This window comes from Marmota monax, unplaced genomic scaffold (genome assembly GCF_021218885.2).
Source record: "Marmota monax isolate L192 unplaced genomic scaffold, Marmota_monax_Labrador192_F-V1.1 WCK01_AAM20220418_F8-fsc00253, whole genome shotgun sequence".
In the NCBI taxonomy this organism is placed as follows: domain Eukaryota; kingdom Metazoa; phylum Chordata; class Mammalia; order Rodentia; family Sciuridae; genus Marmota; species Marmota monax.
The window spans coordinates 257098-272657 of NW_026695237.1; the positions used below are offsets into that span (position 1 = coordinate 257098).

The 15560-nt window shown below is 41.2% G+C and overlaps 1 protein-coding gene across 1 annotated transcript; it reads left to right on the plus strand.

Moving 5' to 3' along the window:
* Positions 1–426: 426 nt before the first annotated feature.
* On the plus strand, positions 427–10414 carry Ywhah (tyrosine 3-monooxygenase/tryptophan 5-monooxygenase activation protein eta). The gene is made up of 2 exons (XM_046439429.2): positions 427–698; positions 8957–10414. Exons 1-2 carry the CDS (start codon positions 612–614, stop codon positions 9608–9610), a joined length of 741 nt encoding a protein of 246 aa, XP_046295385.1. The 5' UTR covers positions 427–611; the 3' UTR covers positions 9611–10414.
* Positions 10415–15560: the final 5146 nt, after the last annotated feature.

A 15560-nucleotide genomic window follows, 5' to 3' on the forward strand; every position in this document is an offset into this window, starting at 1 on the left:
TGCCTCTCAGCTTCTCCACGCCGTTTATTTGGTTTGGGGGCCCTTCTCAAGCCAGGTCTCTAATGTGGAGTGAAGGGCACTTCTCAGGGTGGGGCTGTGACAATGCACTGCCTGTGCCGCCGCCATCACCGCGGTCCCTCCTAGTGCTCTGCAGTCTCCACCCCGGTTCTACTCTCTCCCACCTCCACCTCTGCGGCGGTAAAATGCAGTACTCTCAGGGCGCGTGCGCAGGTCTCTAGCGGGGCGGTGGCGGCAGCTATTTATAGTAGGTGACGTCACCTTGAAATAGACCGTTAGGGCTGGCCCGCCCTTCCCCCCTCCCACTCTCGCCGCTCGGCCCGGCCTCTCCCACTGCGCAGGCGTCGTTCCGTCCACCCATCCCCCACCAGGCGGCCGCTTCTCCTCTCTTGGCGGCGTCCGGGGCGCCAGCCACTGCGCGCGGAGCGAGCCAGAGAGAGGGCGCGAGCGGCGGCGCTGCCTGCAGCCTGCAGCCTCTGGCAAGCCGGGGAACCAGTGCGCGTGCGCGCCGGCGGCCTCCGCGGCGACCGGGGAGCGGACGGGCCGGCGATCCAGCGGTGCGGGGCGCGAGGCGAGGCCGGGCCTAGAGCGACATGGGGGACCGGGAGCAGCTGCTGCAGCGGGCGCGGCTGGCCGAACAGGCGGAGCGCTACGACGACATGGCCTCCGCCATGAAGGCGGTGAGCGCGCCGCGATCCCGGGCGGTTGGCCGGGGCATCCTAGCATGGGGAAGGGATGGGGCAGCGGGCAGCGTCTCCCTTTTGGACTGGCCCGGGGCGACCCAGCTGGGCGCGGCCACCCACAGCTCGCGCTTCCCGCCCTCGCCTTGCTCCCCGCCATTTCCTGAGGACTTGGCCGGGGTGGGGTCTCGGGGGGCGGGGGCAGCCGTTCCGGGTCGCCCTTGCAGCCCCGCCAGAATGAGCGGCCGGGGGTGGGGGGGGGTGCGTTGCATGCTAACAGTTGCGGGGGGAAGGGTTATCCGAGGAAACACGCGGGAGCCATATTCTGCTTCTAGACTGTTCTGTGGGACTTGGGGGATCGCTAGCCTTCCACCATTCACCAACTTGTAATAAAGAATCACCTAGTGAGTGGCGCGCTGTCTCTCCTGATTTTTCTCTGCCAGGACTTGAAACCTGTGTAATTCCGATGAGTTTGTTTAGCTTGCTCGAATTGCTCTTCCCCTGCCTTCTCATGCTTGGGGTCTGGCTTTGTGTTTGAAGACCCTGCTCCTGCAGTCTAGGCGTGGGTGAGGGCTGTGGGACGGAGGGTGTGCAGCCTCATTATAGCCCCAGGTTCACTGTTGCACCATCTGCCTGGAGATTAAACTGAAACGTGACTACTTCTGGGTGAGATGAAAGCTTGTGTCTTTGCATTCCCAAGACCCTTGTAGATTTCTGCAGCTGGATTTCCTGTGAAGGAGTCGTGACCAGCCACGCCCTAGCACATACCGTGGATTAGACACCACCTGCGTTTCTGAGACTTTGAGTTCTGGTTACCATCTCATTGGTCTTGTCTCTGTTCATATTATGTTAGCTTTTCTCTAAGTGAACATTACTTCTGTGTCAAGGTCACTCAGTGGTAGAATTACAACCGGTGGCCACCAACTTGCTATATGGTCCAATATTTAGCCTCCCAGGTCTCCACCTTAAACCGCAAAATTCAAAAATTCTGGGAGACATCTGCATTTTGGCCAGCTTTTGGGCAATTTTTAGGTGGCTTTTAAGTCTGATAGTGACTGCACTGGATTATAGCTCATTGTCTTTTGGCTAGCTTTTTGAAGTGATTTCTCAAAAAAAAAAAAACTACAACTCAGAGACATCCCCAAATGTTAGACTCATTTGAAAATCTCATTTTAAGGCTTTTGAAAATAATATCAGATGAAATATAGTTGAGACCAATATTTAGGATTATCCAGGTAATAGTTGGGTTATCTTACATAGGGTGTCCTTGTTATACATCTAACCAAGGTGTGTTTGGAAACCAGCAACACACCAAGGCCCATTTGTTAACAAATTGGGATCCTCATTTCAACACTGGTGTACCTTTGTGGATAGATGGGAATTTTTTTTCTCTGAAGTAGGGGATAGTCCAAGTTAAGGGCTTGAACTTTAAATTCTTAAGGACCTGGTTGAGGAAAAAATAAAAATATGAATTTGTAAATCTTAAATGACTGAGTGTATGCATGCATTTCCCTGGAAGGGGTCCTAAAACAGTTCTCTTTGGGAAAAATCTACCTCTTTCCACCTCAGCAAGTCACACTATGTGTGCCTCTTTTCCCCAGTAACTGAGAACTTATAATTGGAATGTGTAAACTGAAGCTTCTCAACATATTGGGGAGGTCCATGCATAGCCTGGGAATGGGATTTGAAGGCTGCAGGTTTAGGAGGAGCCCTTTGGGAATGATGTTTTAGAAAGAAGGATAGAATTTGAAGTTGAATTAAGGTTAAGAAAAAATGGCTAGAAAGTACTTTATGGAGCTATCAGAAACTTGAGGCAACTTGAGATGAGAAATAAGGAAAAAATGGAGGGATATTACCAGAACAAAATTTAATTTGAGCCAAGGGTGCGGCGGGGGGGGACTGCCTTTCTGGTCTTCATAATCAGACTTGAAAAATACTTCTCCATAACTTGCTATTTTTGTCCACATATGTTCTCTGAGGCATTAAGGTAGCATTTTGCAAACTAATGAACCCTTCAGTGTATTGGGAATTAATAATTCATATCTGAAATAATTGATAAGTTAGAAAAGCCATGCAGTTTTGAAAATTCAGTCCAAGCTGTCATCAGATTTATAATAAACCATTCCTTCAAGGTAACTCCTTTAAAATAAGATTTTTTTTTTTTTTTGGTCAATATGCCTGTTTCTTATGTTAAATACTGTTTTGCCATCTAAATTGATCAGTGGAGAATGGTTTCTTACATTTTGCCTGTTAAATTGGCATTTGTAGATTAAATTCTTAATGTTATTAGAGCACTAAGTCCTTATGTTGTTAATACAAATCTTAACTAAAGCTTTTGGGAAGAGTGAATGCTAGATCCTTCTGGATTTATGTGGGCTTTTTTTAGGGCAGTGGAAGAAGCAGGTAAGTAAAGTAGGGAGGATGGATCTAGGCACTACTCTGACCTTGAAACTTCTATCTCTTGGTTTCAGGACATCTGAAGCATCAAACTAGGAATATTGGTGTTATTAACAAATTACTTTCTACCATGAATCTTCTAACTTGTTCGTGCTGCCTTTGTAATTTAAATGGTCACTTAATATTGCCTACCTGTAATAATTGATGTTCTCTATTCTACCAGCATCACCTGGAGGACAGTGTTGGTAAGCTTTGAGAAAAATCATGCAGGGCTGGGGTTTTGGCTCAGTGGTAGAGTGCTTGCCTAGCATGTGAAGCACTGGGTTTGATTCTCAGCACCACAATAAAAAAATAATAATAAGTGCTGGGTTGTGGCTCAGCGGTAGAGCGCTTGCCTAGCTCTTGCTAGGCCCTGGGTTTGATCCTCAGCACCACATAAAAATAAATAAAGGTATTGTGTCCAACTACAACTAAAATAAATAAATAAATATTTTAAAAAATAAGAAATAAATAAAATAAATTTACAAAAAAACTATGAAAATAATGCATTAAAAAAAGAAAAATCAGGGCTGGGAGTTGTGGCTCATTGGTAAGAGCACTTGCCTAGCATGTGTGAGGCCCTGGGTTCGATTTTCAGCACCACATATAAATAAGTGAATAAAATAAAGATCTATCAACATCTAAAAATATATTTTTTAAAAAAAGAAAAATCACACATATTGGAAGCTATGATGCTGCCTCAAATCATTTGAGAACTAAAATTCCCTGCCTTACCCCATAATTTGAAGAGGCAAGAAATGTTAAAGAGAAGTTAATAAAGGAGTATCTCCAAGCTTTCCTTATCTCATACCTATACAGTGTAATAGTGGGAAGAAACATTGTGAAAGATTTTAGAAACCAAATCCTTCCTAGATCAGGCATTGACTGATTTTACACAATTTATAACTTATGTAAAATATCTGAAATACTGTGTGTTATGAGAACTATGAAATATAAATGGGATTAAAATGTTAACATTTAAGAATAAGTGATTTAAGAAAAGAAGGAAAGTAACCAGATAGATTTCTAGGGAGTATGCATTGGTGGCCACAATCCAGTCATACCTCTTAATGCTCTAATTCATCTATTTTTCTTTTGAAACGTAATTAGTAAGTATGAAGTTATAAAATGTAAAAATGATGTGGCATGTTTTAATACTGACGTGATCATAGTGTTGATTGAGGACAAGAAGAAATGTGTTCAAAGGATTTGAAGAATATCTACAGAAATCTTCAGTGCAGGAAACATATCCGCAGCTAGGGAAACAAGAGTCTGACAGGGAGAAGCACTTGGCCCAACCAGTGGCAAAAGGCTCTTATTCCAACAGCTGTGAGATTGTGGGAAGTAGGGAAATAAGCAGGTGGTGTGTAAAAGGAGAGCACCACTGAGTGGCCCTGGGTAAGACATAATCCATGTTGCAGATATTAAGGGTAATTTTGAGGTATACCAAAATTGTGGTATGAAAGCTTAAATCCATTATTGTTAAAATATATAAAAACCAGGGGAGTTTCCTATCATCTGGTCACTTGAAATGTAATTATCTCTTATCATGTATAGAGCTGAAAAAGGAAGAAAGCCTTGGATGATTTTTTGTAATAATTAAAAGGTACTTTTAATTCTGGGCTTTGTTTTCCTGAAGTGGAAATCATGACCATCTGGGTTTGGGTTCCTGAATTATCCTCAGAAGAACTTCCAAATAGCCAAGACCTCCACTACTCATTTCCTTGAAGAAACAAAAAATGTGTTTTCCTTATCTTTGGGATTTTATATTAGTGATAGCCTCTGTAATGTTACATAGTTTGGGGTGGAAGTATACCCAGTGTTTTCTGTATTACATTTAGCAAGTTTATGGAATTTATCATTTTGTTTATTAGGTAGCTGTTATTTCATGTGCAAATTCTGATTTAATTTTTTGAACAATTATGGATAGATATTGACTCCATTGTGCAAATAACACTCAGTTTGATTTTCTCACAAACTTAAGTTGTCAAACCATGATTTGAACTTGGAATTCATAGCGCTGATGGTAACCACTGTATGATACTACCACAGGAGGCTAAGGGATAATGTTTCCTGTATATATTCAGGTATATTAACGTTTTTCATCATTCACAAACACATTCCAGTTACTTTATACAAGTGGGCTTTTGAAACAATTTTATTTATTCAATATAGGTAATTTTAACCCAATTTAATTATAGACAATCTGTCATATAAGGGTCTTAGCTATACCAGAGAAGCATAAGAGGGAAAACTCAGATCTAGATTTGGCTTATTCTTCTGAAGGTCAGGAGTATTTTTTTAGTTTAATAAGTCAAATGTTAGTTGGATTTGAGTTCCTGCTATGAAATGAGTATAGGACTGTATTAGCTTGTACTTCAAGAAATTGTTTCATATACTTGGCACTAGTTGTTTCTCCATCTTTTTTTTTTTTTTAAATAGTATTTTGTAAGCCTATAAGGTCCCTAAATAACATTTTCTTGATTGCAGGTAAAATTCTCCCTAGTGGTCTTCCACTCCAGCATTTTGGTGCTTCTTCTACTCCTTGCTACAGTAGCATTTCCTTGGTGTTGACACTTCCTGCAGTCAGAACCTGGCACAACTTCTGAAGCTGCCTATCCTGGTGCCTCCAGGGGTGGTAGCATTCAGTAATGCATTTCAAAAGGGGTTGCATTTAACCCCTGTAGATCCCTGTAAAAATGTTTGATGATGTCAAAAGCAAGTCAGAGACCGTCTCAATGTTAATGAGGGTAAATATTTTATAACATTAGCTTAGAGTGGAAGTTGATTATCTGAGCTTGAAATTTAGCCTATCTTGTAGCCTGACAGAACTTGCAGCCTTACTCTAGTGAGAATACTGGGCTCAGCCTGGTCTTGGCTGGTGATGGTTTTGTACAGTGGCCTGTAGGGAGTAGTCTGCTACTTTGGGTCCAAGTGGGAGCCTCACTTCCTGGGAATTAACTTGGGAAAGAGCCCCCCTCCCCCCCTCCCCCGCCAAAAAAAACCATCTTTCTGGCTTGCTTTTTTTTTTTTTTTTTTTAATACATAGTGTTCTGTCAAAGAAACTTAAAGATTTCATTATATGATTTTGTTAACATAATTGCTCAGGAGAATTGTTTTCTTCTGTTATAAACTCAACATCAAAATGGAGCTGGTCAATAACATGTGGGCAAGGTAACTATAAATGATGGCACAATAATGTGTGTGTGTGTAGGTAGGTGTAGCTGTGAAGGATGGGAGAGGTGTTCAGAACAAGTAAAATTACCCCTAACTGGAAGTATGGCCTGGCAGTCTGGGTGGCATTTTTGTTTGGTAAGTATTACTTTTGATGTTGAATGTTTCCCAGATTAATAGCTTAAAATTTTCCTAAATAGTCACTGTTCTATTTTTGGCATGGATCTATTTTTACTCAAAAACACATAGTTTTTTGCCTTATGAGTTGCTGGAGGAGGCCCCTGGGGATGTTTGAGTAAGCGAATGGTGTCATGGGAAGATAAATGAATTAGCAGCAGGCTGGGTTATTTATGACTTTCAGTAATGCTGTGTAGTCGCAGCACAGAGAAGCTAGGTAAAAGTTCCCCCAGGGTTGAGAGTTGGTATAGCCAAAGGCTGTGGTAAAGACATCAGGAAAATGGCTGGTAGTTCTTAAATAGAAAGGAGGATCTTTATAAAATGGGAAGGCTTAGTCAATTTAAAGTTTTCAGTAAGGATGTAAATAGGACAAAATAAATTGGGGAGTTGTAAAGAAAGCAGAGATTCCAAGCAGAAGTGGGACAACCTCTTAGGTGACTGGGAACCACATGAAGACTTAGTGGCCAAGGAGGCTGCTCTGAGGGCAGCTGATTAAGTGATGGAAATGAGTATTACACTGGTATTGGAGGGGAAAGAAGATTGAAAGCCCTGTTCTTAAATCTCTTCTACCTAAAATTCTTTGTTTTGTCTTTGCTTTGTATTCCTAATTCGAAAATATCTCTGTGATTGCAGAGGTGCAAAATCTCATTTCCATAGGTTCTGCAGATGATCATTCAGCTGATTTAGTATGTAAAGTATCTGCTTCTCCTTGAGCTTTTTTGTGGGGAGGGAGCAGGGATGATGCTAGGACCCTCAACATGCTAGGTAAATGCTCTACCACTGAACTATATTATATCTCCAGCCCCTAGGACTGAACTTTTGTTCTGGCTGCTATATTTTGGTATTTGAAGTGTTGGCAACTAGTGCTAACTAACATCAGTGGAGGTTATTTAAGTATGTATTGTCAGTCAAGCTTAGTTGCCAATCTGTTTTGGGTCTCATTTCCAATCTGTGGAAATTTCAGGGTTTTTTTTAGTAACTGATCAAGTGATAAATTTTCTTTTTACTAGCTGAGTTTTGACCTGGCAGTATTAAAAAATAATATATTTAAACATACCCAGTTAATTCCTAGTTAGATCTGGCTTGGGTTCTAAGAACAGTGCTTACTTAGTTATGTTAGTCACGCTCAGCTGATGCAGATAGTGATTCATTGAGACTAGCTGGCAACCAGATGATTGTTACATAAACACTGATGCTTCTAGTAAATTATTTTCTTGTGAAGGTATCATAAATATTACCCAATACTTATTTTTTAGCAATTTATCCACAATGGAAAAGGGATATTTTTTGCATGAATTTCTAAAACTTATAGATTATATCTAAACTTCACTTATATTAATATGGTCAACCTCTTGCCTTACCACACCTTTTATTGGTGCTTATTAGGAAAAATGGTGAAGCTGAAATGGGCCTTGGAGATCATTTGTTCTAATCCTCATTTTACTTTCGATGCCTAGAAAGATTGTGTTTGAGGTCACATGCGACTAGCTAGATTAGCCCAGATGTCTTAGGTTTCACTAATTGATAATTACATTGTATAATATATGTATTTCAGATATGCACTCTGTCTTGATGATATACTCTGGGAAGTTACCTTGGTGAATCTTTAGAGCAGTCTAAGAGAAACAGCTTCATTAGTCACAGGATGAAATATATTGCGACTCTTGGATATTATTTGCATTTTAATGTGTAGTGGCCTTACCTGGATTTTGTTACTGCAGAATCCAAGGAGCTCTTCAAATTCTGTTCTTTATATTTTATTTTATTGACTCTTGCCTATAGGACTCAAGCATTCTGTGTTTGTCAAAATGAGATGGAATTTTGATTTAGATTTAGAAGGGTTGCTTCCTTAAAACACTTAGAAATATTTACAAAGTCTCTTTGTATTTCTACTAACAAATGCAAAAGTGAATGTTTAAAGGCTTACTAGAGGAGAAAACTGGGGTGGGGAGTATCACTGGTCTTCAACTGAATTTGAAGGGAGCATGGATTTTGGATTAGTAAATAGGGCAGCTATGTAGCTTTGTTTCCTTTGAGCAGAGATGGGGACATTTACTGTCACTAATGCATCATTTATTTTGGCTTGAGGGAGGGCTGGGAGAATCTGTAGGAAAATAATCAAACAGGATAAAATAATCAAACAGGATAAAGTCTCAGTGTTTTCTTCCTCATGATTATCCCTTTCCATAATCATCCTTGTCACCATTCCTTCCAAGATGAAAGCAACATCTTACATTCAAGACTTGATATGACTTCCCTATTCCTATTTTGAGTTTCCAAGTATTTAACTTTGTACTATAGTCTTCCATTGGATGGGATGTATATTGATTTTGCCCATGAATGTTTTTTTCCACAAAGTTGGCTTGTCCATAAGTCCTTTCTTGAGAAGGATTGTTAATTATGTTGGAGAAAGAATTTTCCAAGATTTTTGGGTTTAGCTCTCAAATGTTTGTCTCTTTGGGGTTTTACAGGTGACAGAGCTGAATGAACCTCTCTCCAATGAAGATCGAAATCTCCTCTCAGTGGCCTATAAGAATGTGGTTGGTGCCCGGCGATCTTCTTGGAGGGTCATTAGCAGCATTGAGCAGAAAACCATGTCTGATGGAAATGAAAAGAAATTGGAGAAAGTTAAAGCTTACCGGGAGAAGATTGAGAAGGAGCTGGAGACAGTGTGCAATGATGTCTTGGCTCTGCTTGACAAGTTCCTCATCAAGAACTGCAATGATTTCCAGTATGAGAGCAAGGTGTTTTACCTGAAAATGAAAGGTGATTACTACCGCTATTTAGCAGAAGTGGCTTCTGGAGAGAAGAAAAACAGTGTGGTAGAAGCTTCCGAGGCAGCCTACAAGGAGGCCTTTGAAATCAGCAAAGAGCACATGCAGCCAACACATCCCATTCGGCTGGGCCTGGCCCTCAACTTCTCTGTGTTCTACTACGAGATCCAAAATGCACCTGAGCAGGCCTGCCTCTTAGCTAAACAAGCCTTCGATGATGCCATAGCTGAGCTGGACACATTAAATGAGGATTCCTATAAGGACTCCACACTCATCATGCAGTTGCTTCGAGACAACCTTACCCTCTGGACGAGCGACCAGCAGGATGAAGAAGCAGGAGAAGGCAACTGAAGATCCTTCAGATCCCTGGCCCTTCCTTCACCCACCATTCCCATCATCACCAATTCTTCCTTGCCACAGTCACTAAATATCTAGTGCTAAACCTATCTGTATTGGCAGCACAGCTACTCAGATCTGCTCTCCTGTCTCTTGGGAAGCAGTTTCAGATAAATCATCATGGGCATTGCTGGACTGATGGTTGCTTTGAGCCTACAGGAGCTCCCTTTTTGAATTGTGCAAAGAAGTGTGTTCTGAATGAGGCATTTAACTATGCCTATTAATCTATGGCAAATCTAGGCAAAAGTGATTGGGGAGTTTAGAGAGGAGAATTAGCCAACACAGGCTATGGTTGATATTTAAAACAAGCTGATAGTGTTTTGTTAAGCAGTACATCTTGTGCATGCAAAAATGAATTCAGCCCTTTCACCTCTTTCTTCAGCTAATGGAAAACTGTTAAGGAAAGCTGATACAGAGAGACAACTTGCTCCTTTCCATCAGCTTTATAATAAACTTTGATGTGAGGTTTCAGTAGCACCTTGTTTTGCCTCTTTAAATTATGATGTACACAAACCTTTTAAACGCAATGCATCTAAAGTTTTGATATGTGTAACTTTTTCTTTCTTTTTTTTTGGGTTGCAATTGTTTAAGAATCATGGATTTATTTTTTGTAACTCTTTGGCAGTTGTCCTTGTGTATCTTGACAGCACCATGTGTGTCAGCCCATGTCAATCAAGACAGGTGATTATGAAATGCCAGACTTATAAAATAAATGTTTTGAAATTCAAAGGGTAAATAAATGCTGCTTTGGGGATATTATCTCTGTGTGTGGTCTTGATTTTTTTTTCCCTCTCCCAAGGAGCTCTTTAACCAGTCATCATTTTGGATTCATTTTGAGGCTCTCAAAGTATTGAAGTATCAGCAGTACAGTATCCAAGCTTTCCTGCCATCTAATTGATTCCATTACATATTTTGTAGCACACATTTAAGGGTTGTGAGTTTTTTAAATAGTCTTCTGTGAACCCAGCTATTAGCCTCTGTGATCCACTCTAACCAATAATTGATGTTTGTAAATGAGCCTAAGAATCCCTGTACAGCCATGACCTCAAGGCTTTGGGTAGCCTTGGCAAGCCATGCTACTTCTGAGTCAAGGCTAGGGTTTGGATTATGTTTCAACTCCAACTACTCTGTAATGCAGACACTTTCTTTGGTCTGAAAATTGGGTATAGAGAAGTAGGACTATGCATAATTAAAGTGTAGCCCCATCAGTGACAAATGGAGTTCTTGAGAGAATTTAGGAGGGAGCAATATAAATTGCATTTGGCCTAAATCTGGAAGGCTTTTCTACTGCATGATAAAGAGGTCAGGGTAAACTAATGTCTAAAGAAATAAAAAGTTTTTCTAGGTCACAGCAAAATTAGGGACAACCTAGAATAGCATTCAGATACCCTAAATCCTTGCATGCTTTTTACTGTGCTATGCCCTTTGGGTTGAGACTAGGGAAAAAAAGAATGTGATGTTCATTCTGGGGATGATTTCAATGCTTTGTTTGTTTGTTTTTCTGGTGCTATATGGGGAACCCAGGGCCTTGGGCATGTTAGACAGGCATTCATCACTTAAGCTATGTGGCAGCTTACTTATTAGCCTTTTAATATTTTCACTTAGAAACAAAGTTGTACTTTAAATTGTTTAAATTGATGACTTCATGTTTCCAGTAGCTCCTCAAGCCTTGCTCAAATATCCATTTCCTTGAGTTTGGGGAATGAATAGCATTCTTAGTTATGGAACTTTTGTCAAATAAATCACTTAGTCAAATTACTTAAGATGGGGAGGCCCAAGTCCTTTTAAAAAAAAAATTAGTTGTAGATGGATACAATGCCTTTATTTTATATTTATGTGGTGCTGAGGATTAAACCCAGTGCCTCACAATGTGAGACGAGTGCTCTACCATTGAGCTACAACCCTAGCCCCTCCCAAGTCCTTTTGGCGCTATGATAAAGTAGGCTGTGTTGGACTTGTTAGGTCCTCCGTTCATTACTTGCAATCCACCCTTAGAGTATTTATGTCTTATAGAGTTTGAACTGATTCCTCAGTTAGGAATCCCAACTATCAGGCAAGCTCCAACACTTAGGATTTCAAGCATCAATACTATAGTGGGACTTAAATCATCTTCTGTAATATAGCCCAATAGTGTGGGACTTAAATCATTTCCTGTTATATAGCCCCATAGTTAGGTTAGCTGATGAAAACCACCATTGCAAACTATGTTCTGAGTACTTATTTTTATGGTCTCTGAATCTGTACAATGACCCTAGGAGATAGGAATGTTAATATTTTTTTAACAGGAAACCACATACCAGATGCGGCTTATGGTACATGGCTATTAAAAGGTAAAGCTGAGCTCAAAATGGGCTATTATGCTAGGTACGCTGATATATAACTGTAAAACAGGAGAATTACTTGAGCTCGGGAGTTCAAGGCCAGCCTGAGCAATTAAAAAAAAAAAAAAAGATGGGATGTCCTACTTCAAGACTATTTCAACTATGCCATGGTTATTTTGATCCCCATCTGGAAAAAATTAGTCCTAGGAATTCTTCCTTCAAGACCTAATGAAATACTTTCATTTACAATCCTCTGATCTGGCTGGAAGCTTCCTCTTTCCTTTGAACTGCTAGGTGACTTGGGGTCAGTCTTTGTTGTTATTCTAAGTTTTTCAGCATGTTATCACCTCCACTGGAATATAAGCCTTATGGCACCTAGCAAGGTTGGATGAGCTAAAGGTTGAAGGAATCTATTGTCAAAGTCATTTCTTAAAGCACAACTCGTTGTCATTCTGGAGTACAGAAACTATCAGAAAGGGAAGAGTAAATAACATTTTCTGTCCTCTGTGGGCTGATCACCTTGCTGAGTGAGGCTTTAAATACACGTTTAAATTACAAACTAATACTCTTGTGATCTGGGTTGTAGCTCCAATTACAAGGCTCAGAAAAAGTGACTTTCCTGAGGTCAAACAGGAAATGGAAGAATATATTTTTGTGCAGGACTTAAAAGTCCTGTATTATTATTATTTTATTAATGGAACTGAAGATTGAATCCAGGGGCTCTACCTCTGAACTACATCTCCAACATCCCCACTTTTTTGGTGGGGGGGGGGGGAGTGCCAGGGATTGAATTCAGGGGCACTCAACCACTGAGCCACATCCCCAGCCCTATTTTGTATTTTATTTAGAGACAGAGTCTCACTGAGTTGCTTATGGCCTCACTATTGCCGAGGCTGGCTTTGAATTCATGAACCTCCTGTCTCAGTCTCCTGAGCTGCTGGGATTACAGGCGTGTGCCACCGTGCCTGGTGACCAACTTGCCCACCTTTAAAAAAAAAAAAATTGAGGCAGGGTCTCACTAAATTGCTGAGGCTTGTAATCCTGAGCCTCCTGAGTAGCTGGGATTATAGGAATGTACCACCACCATGCCTGGCTTAGGATTCTTGTTCTTTTTGATACCATGTCACTTGCAGATCTGGATAGCAATTTAGAAGAATAATGCAAAGCCTGACCAAGTCACATAGTAGTTCAAAGGGGAGAGATTACTTTCTCCTTTACATTGGCTCCAGCTGGATGGGTCTTTTTTATTGTACTACTCCTACTCCCAGGCATACCCTGTAATGGGGACCTTAATGCCTTTCTTTCTCCTAAGACTTGGAGCTCCTTCACTTCAGAAAGTGCATTACTTGTAGTGATACAATAACAGTTGTAGCTTGATATGGACTGAAGTACCACTAGTTGAAATCTCTCTCCAGCTGCATCCAACTTGTTCAAACTGCTCTTGTGTTTTGCTCAAGTTCTTACTCTCCCTCTGGAAGGGGTTTCTTCTCTTGCTCTATCCAAATTTAATCTATGAAATCCCACCTGTCAGTTTCTGTGTGACCCTGAACTGGTTCTATGGGTCTGTACCACACAATGGCATTTATCAATTCTTTGTTTATTCAATAATCCCATTGAGCTGCTACTACTTGGTACATATTGGGTGGGGGGCTGGAGATATTTGGTGAATTGACACAGACAGGAGTCTTGTTCTCCTAGGGTTAACACTCTAGTGGGGAATAAAAAAATAAAAAGCAAAGAGTAAAATTGTCACTTAAGTTCCTCTCCAGGCCTAACACACAATGAACAATAAGAATTTCTTATTCAATCAATTATTCATAATTTGACTAATTTGAGGTCAGAATTTTTTTAAAAGAACAACAAGAATCCTTCATTTCCCCACCCAATCTACTGATGAGCCCTACAAAACAACTGAAGTCTTTTCTCTTTACACTTGCAAATTAGTAGTGTGATCTAGAGCAAGTCCTTGCCTCTTGGATGTATCTGTAAAAAAGAGATTGTTGCTTTTGGTGGTCTCTGGGAACTTTCATTTCTGAGATTCTGTATTATTTTCAACTGCTCTGGGGGTAGTCTGAATCCTATTCTTGGTCTTTTCCCCCTGTACTTTTCTCTTCCCCTTTTCCTTCCACTCTTTACATTTGTTCCTTCTGCATCTGCCCTCCATACTCTTCACTTTCCTAGCTACTCCACATTCTACCCAGATGGTTACCATGGAAATCATCTAGAAGTGACATCAGTCATTTCCTAGGCAACCATTTCCAAGGCAGTGACATCATCCAATCACCATGGCAACACTCCAGGAAGACACTTCTGAAGTGAAATGGGCAAACAGAATTTTTATGTATTTCTTAGGGTTGGGAGCAATACAGGAAGAATATTAAAAGAAGAAAATATCTCAGGAGCAAGAAGCTCTGGTCTTTTGGGGGAAAAGTGGAATCACTGTGGGGCTCAAGAAAAAGCAGAACCCTTCCCTTTCTAATAACTGGGCTGATTCTGTAACTTGTCACCATATTGGAATACTTTAGAGTGAACAAGGGCACCATTATTATTTTTCATGGATAACAAAAGAACACTGGGTCTCCCCAAACAAATCAGGATTTGTGGCCCCCTGCCCATAATCAGGCAGATCCTAGCTTCTCTCCCTTATCCATGACTCATCCCACAAGTGGTGATTCAGTATTTCCTGTGTAGGGATATTGGGGATACCATAGTGAACAAAACCCAGCTTCTAGTGAAGCACACAATTGTGTATGTTGTATATGTTTTAGGGTGAGGGTAATCCCATAGTCACCCGAATGCATGCTATGGTGTAGACTGAGCATAATGTTCAAAAGGGAAAGTGTCAAACTCCAGGAACATCTAACAAGCTACTATACTAGAAGCAGCTTGGGCAGGAGGGTCCAAAAGCTCTGCGGAAGGCAGTAGGATGGGGATGAGTTGGGGAGAAGACTGGCAGAAGAAACAGCATGTACAGAGAAATCATGTAGAATATCCAGAATGGAAAGGTAGATGGAGAGGCCAAGCAAAAACCAGGAGAGAGCTGAAGGTTGAGAGGGCAGGGCAGCAGGAACCAAGCCTCATAAGACCTTGGAGGTTTGAACTTTGGCCTTCATTTTCCTAGCACTGGAAAGCCCTGTGGGAGGATTTTGAGCAGCAGGCAACAGGATCTTGTTTGCATTGTGTTAAAAAAATTCTCACCCTGGAGGTCTGTTGTGTGGAGCAGTTTGGGAGAGCAGTTTGTTTAGGAGGGATTTGGGGTGGTGATTTGACTGTGAGATGGAGTGACATAGGTATATTTGGGAGCTGACAGGATTTGCTGAAGGAATGAATAAGGGTGAGGGCAAGGATATTCAGGCTGATATTCAGGCTCCTGATATTGAGTGACTTTGGGTAGAGGAGAGATACTGATTCAGATAGATGAGGGTGGTGGGCCAGGCCTGGGACTAATCCAAAGCAAGAGAGTTGCCTTAGGAATATTTACAGAGGCTTACATCTTCAGGGTCAGGCTTAGAAAGGAGTACCCTCCCCCGCCCCCAAATGCTGTACTTTGGGAAGAGCAAGTTTTTTGTTTGTTTGGGGGCAGG